The following is a 12404-nucleotide window of genomic DNA, read 5'->3' on the forward strand; positions in this document are numbered from 1 at the left end:
CCACAGCGGGCAGGTTGCTGTCTCCTCGGAGGCGAACACATCCACTTCCGCTTGTCCGAACCTCCGCCATATGGACTCCACCACTTGTGGAGAACCCCCAGGCCTCTGCCCCTGACTCGACAGGATGTCTGTCCCTACATTCCGGCTGCCCGGAATGTACATGGCACTCACTGACATGAACTTTCCCTCTGCCCACAGAAGGATTAGTTGTGCCTGCCTGAATAGGGGGCATGAACGTAACCCTCCCTGGTGGTTGATATATGAGACCACCGTTGTGTTGTCTGACACAAAAAGCACATGGTGACCTCCAAATGAGGAAGAAGGAATTTCAGTGCTAGGAATACAGCCCGCATCTCTAGGCAATTTATATGCCACTCCAGATGAGGGCCACTCCAAAGACCGTGAGCTGGACAGCCATCTAAGAGTGCACTCCAGCCCATAAGGGACGCATCTGTCACTACCGTCTTGCGATAAGGAGATGACCCTAAAGTGTGACCTGAGGCTAGAAACTTCAGACACCTCCAAATACTCAGAGCACATAGGCATCGCTGCATGACACTGATTACCCCCGACTTTTCAGCCACCACTGAAACGGTCTCATGTGCAATAGGCCCAACGGTATGACGTTGGCTGCTGCTCCCATAAGGCCCAACAGTCTCGTAGAGACTGGAGGGGATGCCCAGACCTAGCTTTATCTTGCTCAAAGTTGAAAGGATTGATCCTACGCGTGTTGGGGATACAAACACCCTCATTGTAGTAGAATCCCATATAACCCCTAGAAAAGTTGTACTCTGCACTGGAGAAAGCATACTTTAATTGAGGGTCAACCTGAGCCCCAAGCTCCTCATGTGGGCAAGAACAACATCTCGATGTTTAACCGCCAGTTCCTTGGATCGTGCTAGAACTAACCAGTCGTCCATGTAGTTTAGTACACGTGTGCCCAAGGGACACAGGAGTCGCAAGGGTGCATGGAGCAGCATCCATGCACTTTGTGAAGGTGCGAGGGGATAAAGCTAGCCCGAAGGGAAGAACCCGAAATTGGTATGTGTTGTCTCCAAACGCGAACCTCAGGAACTTCCTGTGACTGGGCGATATTCCTATGTGGAAATATGCATCTTTCAGATCTATCTTCACAAACCAGTCCTCGAACTGAATCTGTGGCATGTTAAGTTTGAGCGTCAGCATCTTGAACCTGTATGTCCGAAGAGTACAGTTCAGATGATGCAGATCTAAAATTGTCCGCATACTCCCATCTTTTTTGCGGACCAGGAAATAACGGCTGTAAAAACCTCCCTACCTTAGGGAACAGGGTACATGTTCTATGGCCCCTTTGTCCAAAAGGGAACTTACTTCCTGCGCTAACATTGGGCTCTGCTCTGTGCTGACAACTGTGGTGAGCACACCTCTGAACCAGGAGGGTCAAGCTCTGAACTGGACCTGGTAACTCATTTCTATGGTAGACAGAACCCATGGAGACACATTTGGCAGTAGTTTCCATGCTGCCAAATGGTCTTTCAGTGATGTTAGCTTTTCCACATTCCACTGGAGGGAAAGCATCAGATTTCCGTTGCCCTGTGACAGCTCGCTGACCAGAGAAGGCTGAAAACGTGGGATGGCCTTGGCCAGGGCAGGCCCTACAGTAGCAATGGGGGCGATCTGCCCTAACAACCTCATGTCCCCTGATACATCCCTCCGTGGCCCATCAGGACCGTTCCTTCCTTGCCTGCTTTGCCTTCATGATCATTCTTAGATCAGGCCTGTTAGCAGGCAGTGGCTGTGGCCACCCAGTCCCCCTGGCTCTCTGCGGGTCTATATTCAACTTTTCAACTGCCCTAGTAATCACCTCAAGCAGCTCTTTATAAGCTTAAGAGCTGCTGTCGGTTTTTGGTGCAATGGCACCTCTACCAACTCCTCGGAGTCAGCGAGGGTGTTTTGGCTTTCCATAGTAGAAGGAGGAGTCGTGACCCGAGCTCCAAAGTCAGGCGGAGAGCCGGACCCGGAAGTCAGAGCAAGAGATAGAGCAGCGTTTGTCTCCGGCTCCTCTTTCAAATCCATATGGGAACCCCCACGAGCGTAGCCAGCTGGCTGCCTCAGCAGCGGCTGGCCAAGGTCCGCGAGGCTCTGAAACACAACTCCCTTCGGACGAGAAGAGAGCGAGCCGAGAGCGGAGCTGCCTAATTGTGAAATGTTCAGAATGCTGAGAGACAGACCCCTCGAGGGTTGCTGTTGCATGCTCCATGCCCAAACACTTCACACAGAAAGCGTGTCCGTCTCCTCCCGTGATGAAATGGGAGCAAGGCGTAACACACTTCCTGAATCCTTTCTCTCTCATTCTTTCTTTCTTTTTTCTTTTCTTTTCAAAAAGGGATAGAAAAGTTTAGAGATTTTGAGAAAATAAGAGTCGAAATGAAGCGTCTTTGTCACACAAACAACAGACATGCAGTCTCGCTGAAGATAATAAGGCTGGCGGCGTGTTCACAGGTGCCATATATATATATATATATATATCATGCGATGCGCTTAATTGCCACGTCACCTGATCATGGCAGGCCTATAAGTAGAGGCATGATTTTACACAAGCTTCAGATACCTGTCACGTGCGCAAGGGCGCTCCCATACTGTTATGCTAAACGCAACGTCGAAGTTCCCTTTGAAAGGGAACCCTCAAACTTCTTGCAACTTGAAGAATATTGCATGGAAGAGTGGTTAAAAATCCAGCAAGCCTGGTGGACAATTATGCAAAACGCTTACAAGACATTATTTCTGCTAAAGGGGGAAATACTAGCTTCTGAGACCAAGGGTGTACTTATTTTTCCACAGAAGAATATCACATCTATTGATATTTCTGTTGAATAAATTATTGAAAAAGCTAATTTTCCTGGTTTTGTTCAAGCATATCAACTTCATTAATAGGCACTGTTTCAAAGATGATCAAATATTTTTTTGTCCGTATATGTCAAAAAAGCCAACAATTTCCATGAGGTGTACTTATTTGTCACATGACTGTATTAAAAATGTTTAGAAAAATCTACTTTGAACTTTTAAGCTTATATTTAGGCCATATAAATGTAAAAGTCTGGGTTTTTATAACATACATAAAAGAGTCCTTTTCTTAGCTTACATTGAAGAAAGAAAATCACATCTCAGCAAGTAATAATATCTTAAATATAGGCAAATTCAACAAATATTTTTCTTTATTAGATAGTTTTTTAAACAATTGTATGATTATTAAACCTATTTATAGATATTTTACTCATGTCAAGCTTGAAATTGTCTTATTCTATTGGCAGATAATTTTGCTTCTTTAAACTGTTTATTTCTATAAAGAAGCAAAATGATCTGCAATGATCTACAATTTCAAGCTTGAAATTAGTAAATATATCTGTAAATAGGCATAGTGGTCTTATATTTGTTATATAATAATCTCATAATGAGAAATATTAGATATATTTTCCTTGACATCTTTATGTGATAAGATCTTTTTGAAGTTTAGTTTAAAAAAATCACTAATCTCAGAGAGATACAGTATATAATAGTAGAGTAGAAAAAAAAGACAATTATTAATCCACCTGGTCTCAGCTATAAATACATTCAAATGAATAAATTGTTTTAATCTTAATTTCCTGCTTAATGTCCTCATTTACATTCAAAACAATATTCTCACTAGCAGCTGACCCTTAATCTCTGTCCTGTCCTCTCAGATCCTGTTATTTTAGCCTATTAATTAAATCCCTCAAACGCATTATTTGTATCTCATTATAAAAATGTGATGAATGTTTGCCAATTGGGAGTGTTTGAAAGTGTTAATTCCAGTTTCAGCTCTGCCTCTTTGTACAGTAAACCTGTCCTAAATACATATGAATAAGGTGACTTCACAAAGAGTAGCTGGTATGCATCAAAAAAAAATTCTTAATAAGATCCTATTACCTGCGAGATACCCCATGAATGACTGCAGCACCAGTAGTTTCCATAGCAACTTCATCTTCAGGTTTCGTGGGTTAAAGATGACTTACATCCGATCGCGTACGTATGGAATTCCAGCTGAACCTTCTTTGTGCTTCACTCTGGCCAAAACAAAAAGGAAATGGAAATTTTAATGTGTTCTGAAGAATGGATTTTTTGAAGTGAGAAAAGTTGAATATGCAGTGTGACTAATTTTAATCACACAACAACTTTCATTTATTGAATATGACAGCACCACATTGTCCAACACAGACTTACAATTTCACTGGGTTTGAGATGAATAAAGTTGTATGCAAAACTAACACTGAACATGCCTTTCTCCCCGACTTTAACCATTCAAGATTTTTCATATATCACTGTGGCTTAGTGGTTAGCACCCTGTGTGTGCAAAGTGTGTATGTTCTCCCCGTGCTTTGGGGGTTTCCTCCGGGTACTCTGGTTTGCTCCCCCAATCCAAAGGCATGTGTTGTAGACTAATTGGCATCTCTAAATTGTCTGTAGTCTGTGAGTGTGTGAGATTGGGCCCTGTGACAGGTTGACAGCCTGTCCAGGGTTCCCCAGCCTTGTGCCCTGAGTACCCTCGAATAGGCTCCAGGCTCCCCGAACCCTGTGTAGGATAAATTCTTCTAAATTCTTTTTAGAAATGGTTAAAAAATTAAAAATCTGTCAATAGGACAAGAATATTTCAAGCTTCAAATTAGTAAAAAGGAATAGAAATAGGTTTAATAATCACATATTGGGGTTTTTTTTATATTAGGAAACTTTCAGATTAAGTGCAAGTTTATTTACAAATCTGCACATGTGTTATATTAGTCTGTCTGGGCCAGTAATTATAGAAGTACATTCAATATGAGACACACTGACAATGCCCCAGTTTTCCAGGTTAAATGTCAACGAGCATGATAAGTAAACCTGTTTCCTTAATCAAAGCACTGTTGTTATTATTCAAAAGTACTCCCAACTGTACAAACACACCTGCCGTCATGATGCTCCCCAAGCATGCACTTGGGGTGTATGAATGTGTTTTCAAAAAATTATTGCTGTATTGCTAAAAACAAAAGGCTGAGGTCAACAATAAATCTATTGCCAAGTGAACAGTGTATAAGAGTTAAACAGCTCCTATAGAAATTCAAAGCCCAGTTTCATTAACCAAAGTCCTTAGTTTCAGCACTCCCCCATCTCCTGGGTGCTCAGGAGGGCTGGAAGATAGTCTGAAGATGTTTGTTGTGTGAGTGAAGAGGAGAGGAAGCAAACTGTTTTTCTCTGCAGAGGAGGTCCCAGTGGCATCACCACAGAAACAGTGGCAGGACTCAAAGCCTGACATTGTGTGTCAGAAGGAGAGAAATTATGCAAGAACCAGGGGCCTTTTCACATAGCAAAAGCATAGCACTGAATGGAAGTGTAAGAAAATCATTGTTATGTTATAAGGTCACAGCGTCTTATAACAGTGTCTTAGAAGTGCTTTGAGAATAGCCACTCTTTCATATCCACAATTTTTAAATCGTATCTTTTTAATTTGTTGTTTTAAAGAATGAGAAAGTGTTACAAAATGGTATAACATAGTTAGTTATTTTAATTTTCATTCATTTTTAGCATAGCAATTTCTTATTTAGTATTTTTCAGTATTTTTGGGTGAAAATTGACTCTGGGATTTATTCAGAGTCAACAACTTAAGTTCAAATATTACATCAATATTTACACAGTGATAGTTATCTGTATTCAGAGTCAGCTTTGCAGGTGCTTAGGTTGATTTTCTAGGTGGCCCACTCAGATTATTAAAATTACTTGTGTGTCGCTCACATCTCCAAGGTTGGCAGATTTTCTTAAGTAGAGATGCCTGAGTGTAATTAGGGGTCAACGGAGTGAGGATCCATGTGCAGCTTTATTAAATGTCTTAGGCAGAGCAGAGATGTAGTAATAGAACAGGCACATGGTCAAGGCAGGCAGTGAAGGTTCAAAATAGCATAAACAGTCCAGGGTTATACACAGGTAAAAATAAACCACAAAGAATAATGCTCAGTAATGTCAGCAAGGCAAAACAAGACTTCGCAGTGAAGGAGAATTTGAGTGAATCTTAGATAGTCCATGGAGATGAGAAACAGGTCTGGGTGTGTGTGTGTGTGGGTGTGCGAGAGATTAGTTCCAGGTAATTTATAGAAATTGAGTCCGGAAGGAAGTCAGAACTCAGGTGATGGTGCCCTCTGGTGGTTGGCTTGTTCCTTCTGTCTTCTAAGAGATCGTTGGAGGGGAACGTGATCCTGGTTCCAGGTTGACGATAATGTCTTCTGGTAGGCCGTGGGATCAGAATACATAGTTACATAGGTGCTCTGCCGTTTCAAAGGCGGTGGGCAGTTTGGGTAACGGGATGAGATGCAGGCTTTGGAAAAGAAGTTTATGACAGTCAGTATTGCAGTGTGACCCTGGGAACGGGAAAGGTCTGTGACGAAATCTATGGCTTTATGGGACCGAGGACGCTACAGTATGGGCAGCAGGTGTAGCAACCCGGCCGGGAGTTGTTTAGATGATTTACTAATGTTGCAAGCAGAACAGTTCTGTACATACATTATGGTGTCTGCCTGCATGGTGGGCCACCAAAACCGATTATGCAGTAATTGGAGAGCGGCAGTGATTCCGGGATGACCAGAGCTGATTGAGGAGTGGACCCATTGGGTGACCTTTTTGCAGAGTGTGAGTGGGACGTAAGTACTGTTAGGAGGGCATTCAGAGGGTGGTGGGTCATGAGTCTGAACATGGGTTATTTCTGTCATGAAGTCCTATTGTACAGGAGCGACGATTATCATGGGTGATATAATGGATTCCTCGGTCTGAAATTGCTTGGACTGTTCATGTTGGCGGGAGAGGGCATCGGCTTTGATATTCTTTGAACCGGGACGGTAGGTGACTGTGAAGTGGAAGCAAGTAAAGAACGGGGCCCATCTAACCTGTCTAGGGTTGAGTCTCTAAGTGGCGTGTAGATACTCTAGGTTCCGATGGTCCGTGAGCACTAGAAATTGGTATTTTGATCCCTCCAGCCAGTGGTGCCACTCCTTGAATGCAGCCTTCATGGCTAATAATTCTCAGTTCCCGACGTCATAATTCTGTTCGGCAGCGCAGAGCTTGTGAGAGAAGTAGGTGCAGGGAAAGAGCTTGAGAGGAGTGCCGTGATGCTGCGAGAGCATGGCTCTGATGCCAGTATTGGAAGTGTCCACTTCAACAATGAATGGCTTATCAGGGTCATGATGGTGGACGATGGATGCAGTGGTAAAGCGAGTTTTGAAGTCTCTGAAGGCTTGGATGGCTGCTGGGGACATGTTTAACATGTCATAGAAGGTAGCGTTAATGAAGGCTTGTAAAAATGAGGGACTATTGGCCAGTCTGAACAGCATGACGAGGTATTCATAGTGCCCTGTGCTTATGGAGAATGCCGTCTTTCACTCATCTCCCTCATAAATCCGAATCAGGTTGTATGTGCTGCAATGGTCAATCTTTGTGTAGAACCTGGCCTTTCATAGTTGTTTCAGGGCCTCTGGCACCAGAGGTAGGGGGTAACAATACTTGACTGTGACTTTGTTAAGCCCACAATAATCGACAGATGGGCGGAGCCCTCCATTTTTCTTGTTTACAAAGAAGAACCCAGATGATGCTGGTGAGGTAGAGGATCTGATGAAGCCTTTGGAGAGTTCCTCTTCAATGTACGACTCCACGTCTCGATGAGGCGTGGCACCTGGAATCAACTCTATGGCAAAATCACCGGGATGATGAGGAGGAAGTTACAAGGCTTTCACCTCGCTGAAGGCTTCACTTAGGTCTGAGTACTCTGGAGGCAGGCTGGGAATTACAGGAGTCTCTACTTGCACCGCGGCAGCTTGGAGGATCCTCTGAGATATAGGCTTTAGGCAGGTGGAGATGCAGAACTTGTCCCACTGAGTAATCTCTCCCTCCTTCCAGGAAAATTGGGGGTTATGTCTCTGCAGCCAGGGCAAGCCTAGGATTAGTGGATGGTGAGGTGACTGGATAACATATAGGTCAATGGTATGGTAACATATAGGTCAATGTAGTGCTCCGACTTGTAGCAGGATGTCTTGGGTGGTATGATGAACATGGCCGACACCCAGGGGGTGTCCGTCTAATGCTGCCACTGCCAAAAGAGAGTTACAGACTCTTAAAGGTATGACCTGAGCCATGCCAAATCCCTCATTAATAAAGTTTCCCACCTCCCCAGAGTCAAGCATGGGTGTGGTATTTACCAATCTCCCAGAACATATTAACTGGTAATTCAAGACATGAAGCAGAGTGTAATAATGATCTAAATGCACTCACCGTGGTGACTCGCTGCTGAGGGCACCTTAGGTGTCCCGCTCGACCACAATTCAGGCAGAGATGTTGTCTGAAGTGACGGTCTCTCTCCTCAGCGGAAAGGTGAGTGTATCCAATTTACATGGGCTCCTGTTCACTCATGTTGAAAGACGCAACTGAGCTGGATGCTTCCACATTGATTGGTCTTTGGGCACAAAGGAGGTTTTTGATGCAAATGGCTAGCTCAATGAACTGATCTAGGGTCCTCTCCTCATCACAGCAAGCCAGTTCTAATTGGAGCTCCAGGCACCGTCCATTGCAAAAGAGCAATTTCAGAGTGTCCTCCTTCCACCTGGTTTGAGCAGCAAGTGTGCGGAAAGTGAGCACATAATCCGCCACAGTCTCTCTCTCCCCTGCCGGAGAGAAAGTAGCTGGTCACCGGCCTCTCTGCCTCCCTTGGGGTGTTCGAACACCTCACGAAAGGAAGTCACTGAATGAGGAAAAGGTCTAATGACCATTATTCCACACCATGATTGCCCAATACAAGGCTCTTCTGGTGAGCAATGAGCAGACAAAGGAGATATGGCTTTGTTCTCTGGGATATAAGGGGGGTTGTTAATTCACAAATAGCATTGCAGTAAAAAGCCCTTACATTTGTCCAGTAATCCGTTGAACTTCTCCAGGGAAGCAAGGTGTGGATTAGTGATTATGGTGTTAGCAGGAGTGGAGAGTGTTAGCAGAACTAACTGCTAGAACTGCCAGCTTGGCATGGTTAAGTGGAGACATTGCATAGCCTTTACCAGTTCCTCTGATAGCGATATCAGCTGCTCCAGTTGTTGTTGGTATACTACTAACACTCCCGCTTGAGCTGAGACCTTAGGCTGAGCAGAGACATAGTAATATAACAGGCACATGGTCAGGGCAGGCAGCGAAGGTTCGAAATAGCGTAAACAGTCCAGGGTCATGACATAGTAATAGAAGAGGCACACGGTCAGAGTAGGCAGCTAAGGTTCAAAACAATGTAAACAGTCCAGGGTCATACACAGACAAAAATAAACCACGATGAATAACGCTCAGTAATGTCAGCAAGGCAAAACAAGACTTCACAGTATCCATGGAAATGAGAAACGTATATGTGTGTGTGTGTGTGTGTGTGTGTGTGTGTGTGTGTGTGTGTGTGTGTGTGTGTGTGTGTGATTTGTCCGGGAGGCAGTCAGTACTCAGGTGATGGTGCTCTCCGTTGGTGAGCAGGAGGAACCACAGAGGCCTGATTCATGACACTAAGATGGGGTTTCGCAATAGCATATAGACCACTGTCTTTAAACACAAGCACTTGCTTGGGATATATAAAATGCAGACTGAATAAGCAGATAACATTTTCTTTTTCTATCCTGTCAAATGTATTATTAAATAATGTAACATAAATGCTAGAGGCCAAAAAAAGAAAAATAGCAAGCATTCAAATAATAATCCAATAGGTGTTTAGTACATTGACAATTTAGTGTTGTCTGAATAGTCCTAGTCTTAAATCACAGCTAACTGTTGTTATCACTTTAAGTGTTATGTTGTGCATAAAAAATTTAGTCTTAAAGATAAGCAATATTTCTGATTAAGATGCTGTTTCCTCCACTGTCCTCAATGGGGAAAAAATGGCTCTTTAAATGGATTATAAAATTTATGAATTAATAGTAATTAATCTAATTTATGTATTTAATCTTGACCTCAAATGACATTCCATAGTTTTTCTCAACGTATTTCTAATACACAAAACATACATTTCAGCCCTGGAGCATTTTGCTCAAGCCAATATTGGTGCAAGAAAAATATGCTTTAGTTCAAGCTTAGAATCATGTGTAACCTCAAAATCCACCCCATGTTCACAACTCTCACGCAACTTCGGAATAGCGCTTAAGTCTTGAGTAACTGAGGTTCAAATAATTACGTGTGCAATTTCAATATTAAATCCTGATAAAACTCTGAATACAACCCAATGTGAGGTAGTTGCAAATGACAAAGCAGAGGTAGTGAAAAGCTTAGTTATCATCCAGAATAAAATGTTTCCCATAATTTGATATAGTGACATAGTGTTCTAATGGTGATGGAAGTTCAGTCGACAAATTATGCAACCACATGCTTGATGCTGTTTTATCATTTCATGTTTGATCTAAGAGGGACTTCATTTTATTTTGAACTCTACTGTTTCAAAATTGGTATAGACTTCAGTACCTGCAGTTGACTCTGCTGAAGAACTGACACAAAATTGTTTAATTAATTGTTGTATTGTTTTAAAAAAAAAACTAATAATAAAAGAATTGTTAGAATTGAGGCTAAGGTCAAAGAACACCCACTGCCAAGTGACTAGAACAGCTAGTACACCATTTCAAAGCCTGGTCCCAATAACAAAAGTCTTTCATTTGAGCATACACTGTCTCAATATCCAGACCTAAATATGGATCTTTAAACAGGACACCAGCGATGCTGCACAGGTACTGGTTCCTCAGTTCAGTATAAGAGATTCCTCTTCATCCTTGCTGTCAGAGAAGGTGAATATGTGGGCCATTTGGTTCTAAGCTGCAATATAGAGAAAGATGGATGGGTGTAAATAGGGCTCAGTGCAGGGGCGTGTGAAGGATTTATGTAGATTGCTCTACAACCAGCAAACAGTAAGGGAGAAAATATTAGAAGTTGCCTCAAGAAAAGCCAAACTCTGTTGTGTTTGGAGGAGTTCTGAGGTCCAAATGAAGTGTTTTGTTGCAGCACTGTAGGAGCTGTTAAGCTGCAATTATCAGTGACTGACATTCATCTACTACTTTATAAAATAAATCTGACACAAACTTTATAGATTTTTGAAAAGTCATAATAACAGCTACAACCACTAAACCTGCCCTAGCATAAAACATTTATAACTTCTCAGATGACTAATGTGAATTTGTTTTTTCAAATTTAGGAAATTATAGAACCATGAATTCTCAAGAAACACTGAAGCTCCACTTGTGAGTGGTTACTCCAGATGGGACACTGGATTATAACCTGTGAAAACAAGTTTCTCTTAAAAGCAAAGGATTTGTCAGAGCAGATCACATTTAATACCCTATCTCTATTTCAATCATTACTGGCCCTTCCCACACCTTAATCTCTTTCCCCAGAGGACCAAGGTTCTGGTTCTTTTTACCTTTATTTGTCAGATATTGTCTTTCATCTGATATACAACCGGGCTGCTTTTGCTTGGTCTGTGGTGTCTGAAAGTCTGCCGTATTGTGCACTGATACAATCAATATCTGTCTGCATGGAGATTTATTAAGAATATATTTTTGGTATGTATTTGTCATGGTCATTACAACTGATAAGAAAGTGGCAGACATAATTCTGTGACAATAATAAAGAGTTTATCGAGGGAGAATAATAATAGAATTGGATTACAAAAAATAATTAAGTAACACTAATTTACAGTTAAGTAAAAAACTATTCTATATTATATATGAGAGTAATGCATAGTTTAGTAATTAATGATTGCTTCAATATCTGTATTTATATTATTGGATCTGTATTATTAAATATAAGTAAATACATTAATTAATCAATTTGAAAACAAATATTTGAAAGAATGACAGAGATTATGAACTCCAGTCCACTGCGTTATAAAGATTCAGTTGTTTTTCCTTTCCTAACACATCTGATCAAGCTCCTGAACGGCTCCTCAGCTCACGATCAGATGCTGAGGACTGTTGCAAGAGGAAGCTTGCAACTATGCAAAACGGTGGGTCTCAAGGACTGGGGTTGATGTCTAAAAAAGTCATTTATTAATAAATTAAAATAAAATCCTTATTATTCTGTATGAAAAAAGGTTTAGGATACCTATAAATTATACAAACTGTATTTAAAACATGTCTGTTAATCTATCATTAATTAATCATTAATCTTTAGTGAATAAACTACATAAGTAGGATTTAAAGTTTATTACCCAACCCTAAAATAAAGTGTTACCGAGAATAATAACCTCCATCTAAAACAACATCATGCTACTGTACTGTTCTGTAACAAGTATATACAGTTAAAAAAAAATTATAATTTTTCAATGAAAGAGTATTAATCATAGATATAATACTACGCAAGAGTAAACAGTTTCACAAAAAGATGTTGTAAAG

The 12404-nt window shown here is 41.6% G+C and overlaps 1 protein-coding gene across 2 annotated transcripts in view; it reads right to left on the bottom strand.

Moving 5' to 3' along the window:
- The window catches only part of cntn4 (contactin 4), a 280558-nt gene that overhangs the window by 240979 nt on the left and 27175 nt on the right, over nt 1-12404 (bottom strand). For both annotated transcript variants that reach the window (XM_017480449.3, XM_017480450.3), the window contains exon 2: nt 3928-4064. In XM_017480449.3, the coding sequence (XP_017335938.1) occupies nt 3928-3982 (55 nt within the window). In that variant the 5' untranslated portion in view covers nt 3983-4064. The remainder of the gene's footprint in view (nt 1-3927; nt 4065-12404) is intronic.

This window comes from Ictalurus punctatus, chromosome 11 (assembly GCF_001660625.3).
Source record: "Ictalurus punctatus breed USDA103 chromosome 11, Coco_2.0, whole genome shotgun sequence".
Lineage (NCBI taxonomy): Eukaryota > Metazoa > Chordata > Actinopteri > Siluriformes > Ictaluridae > Ictalurus > Ictalurus punctatus.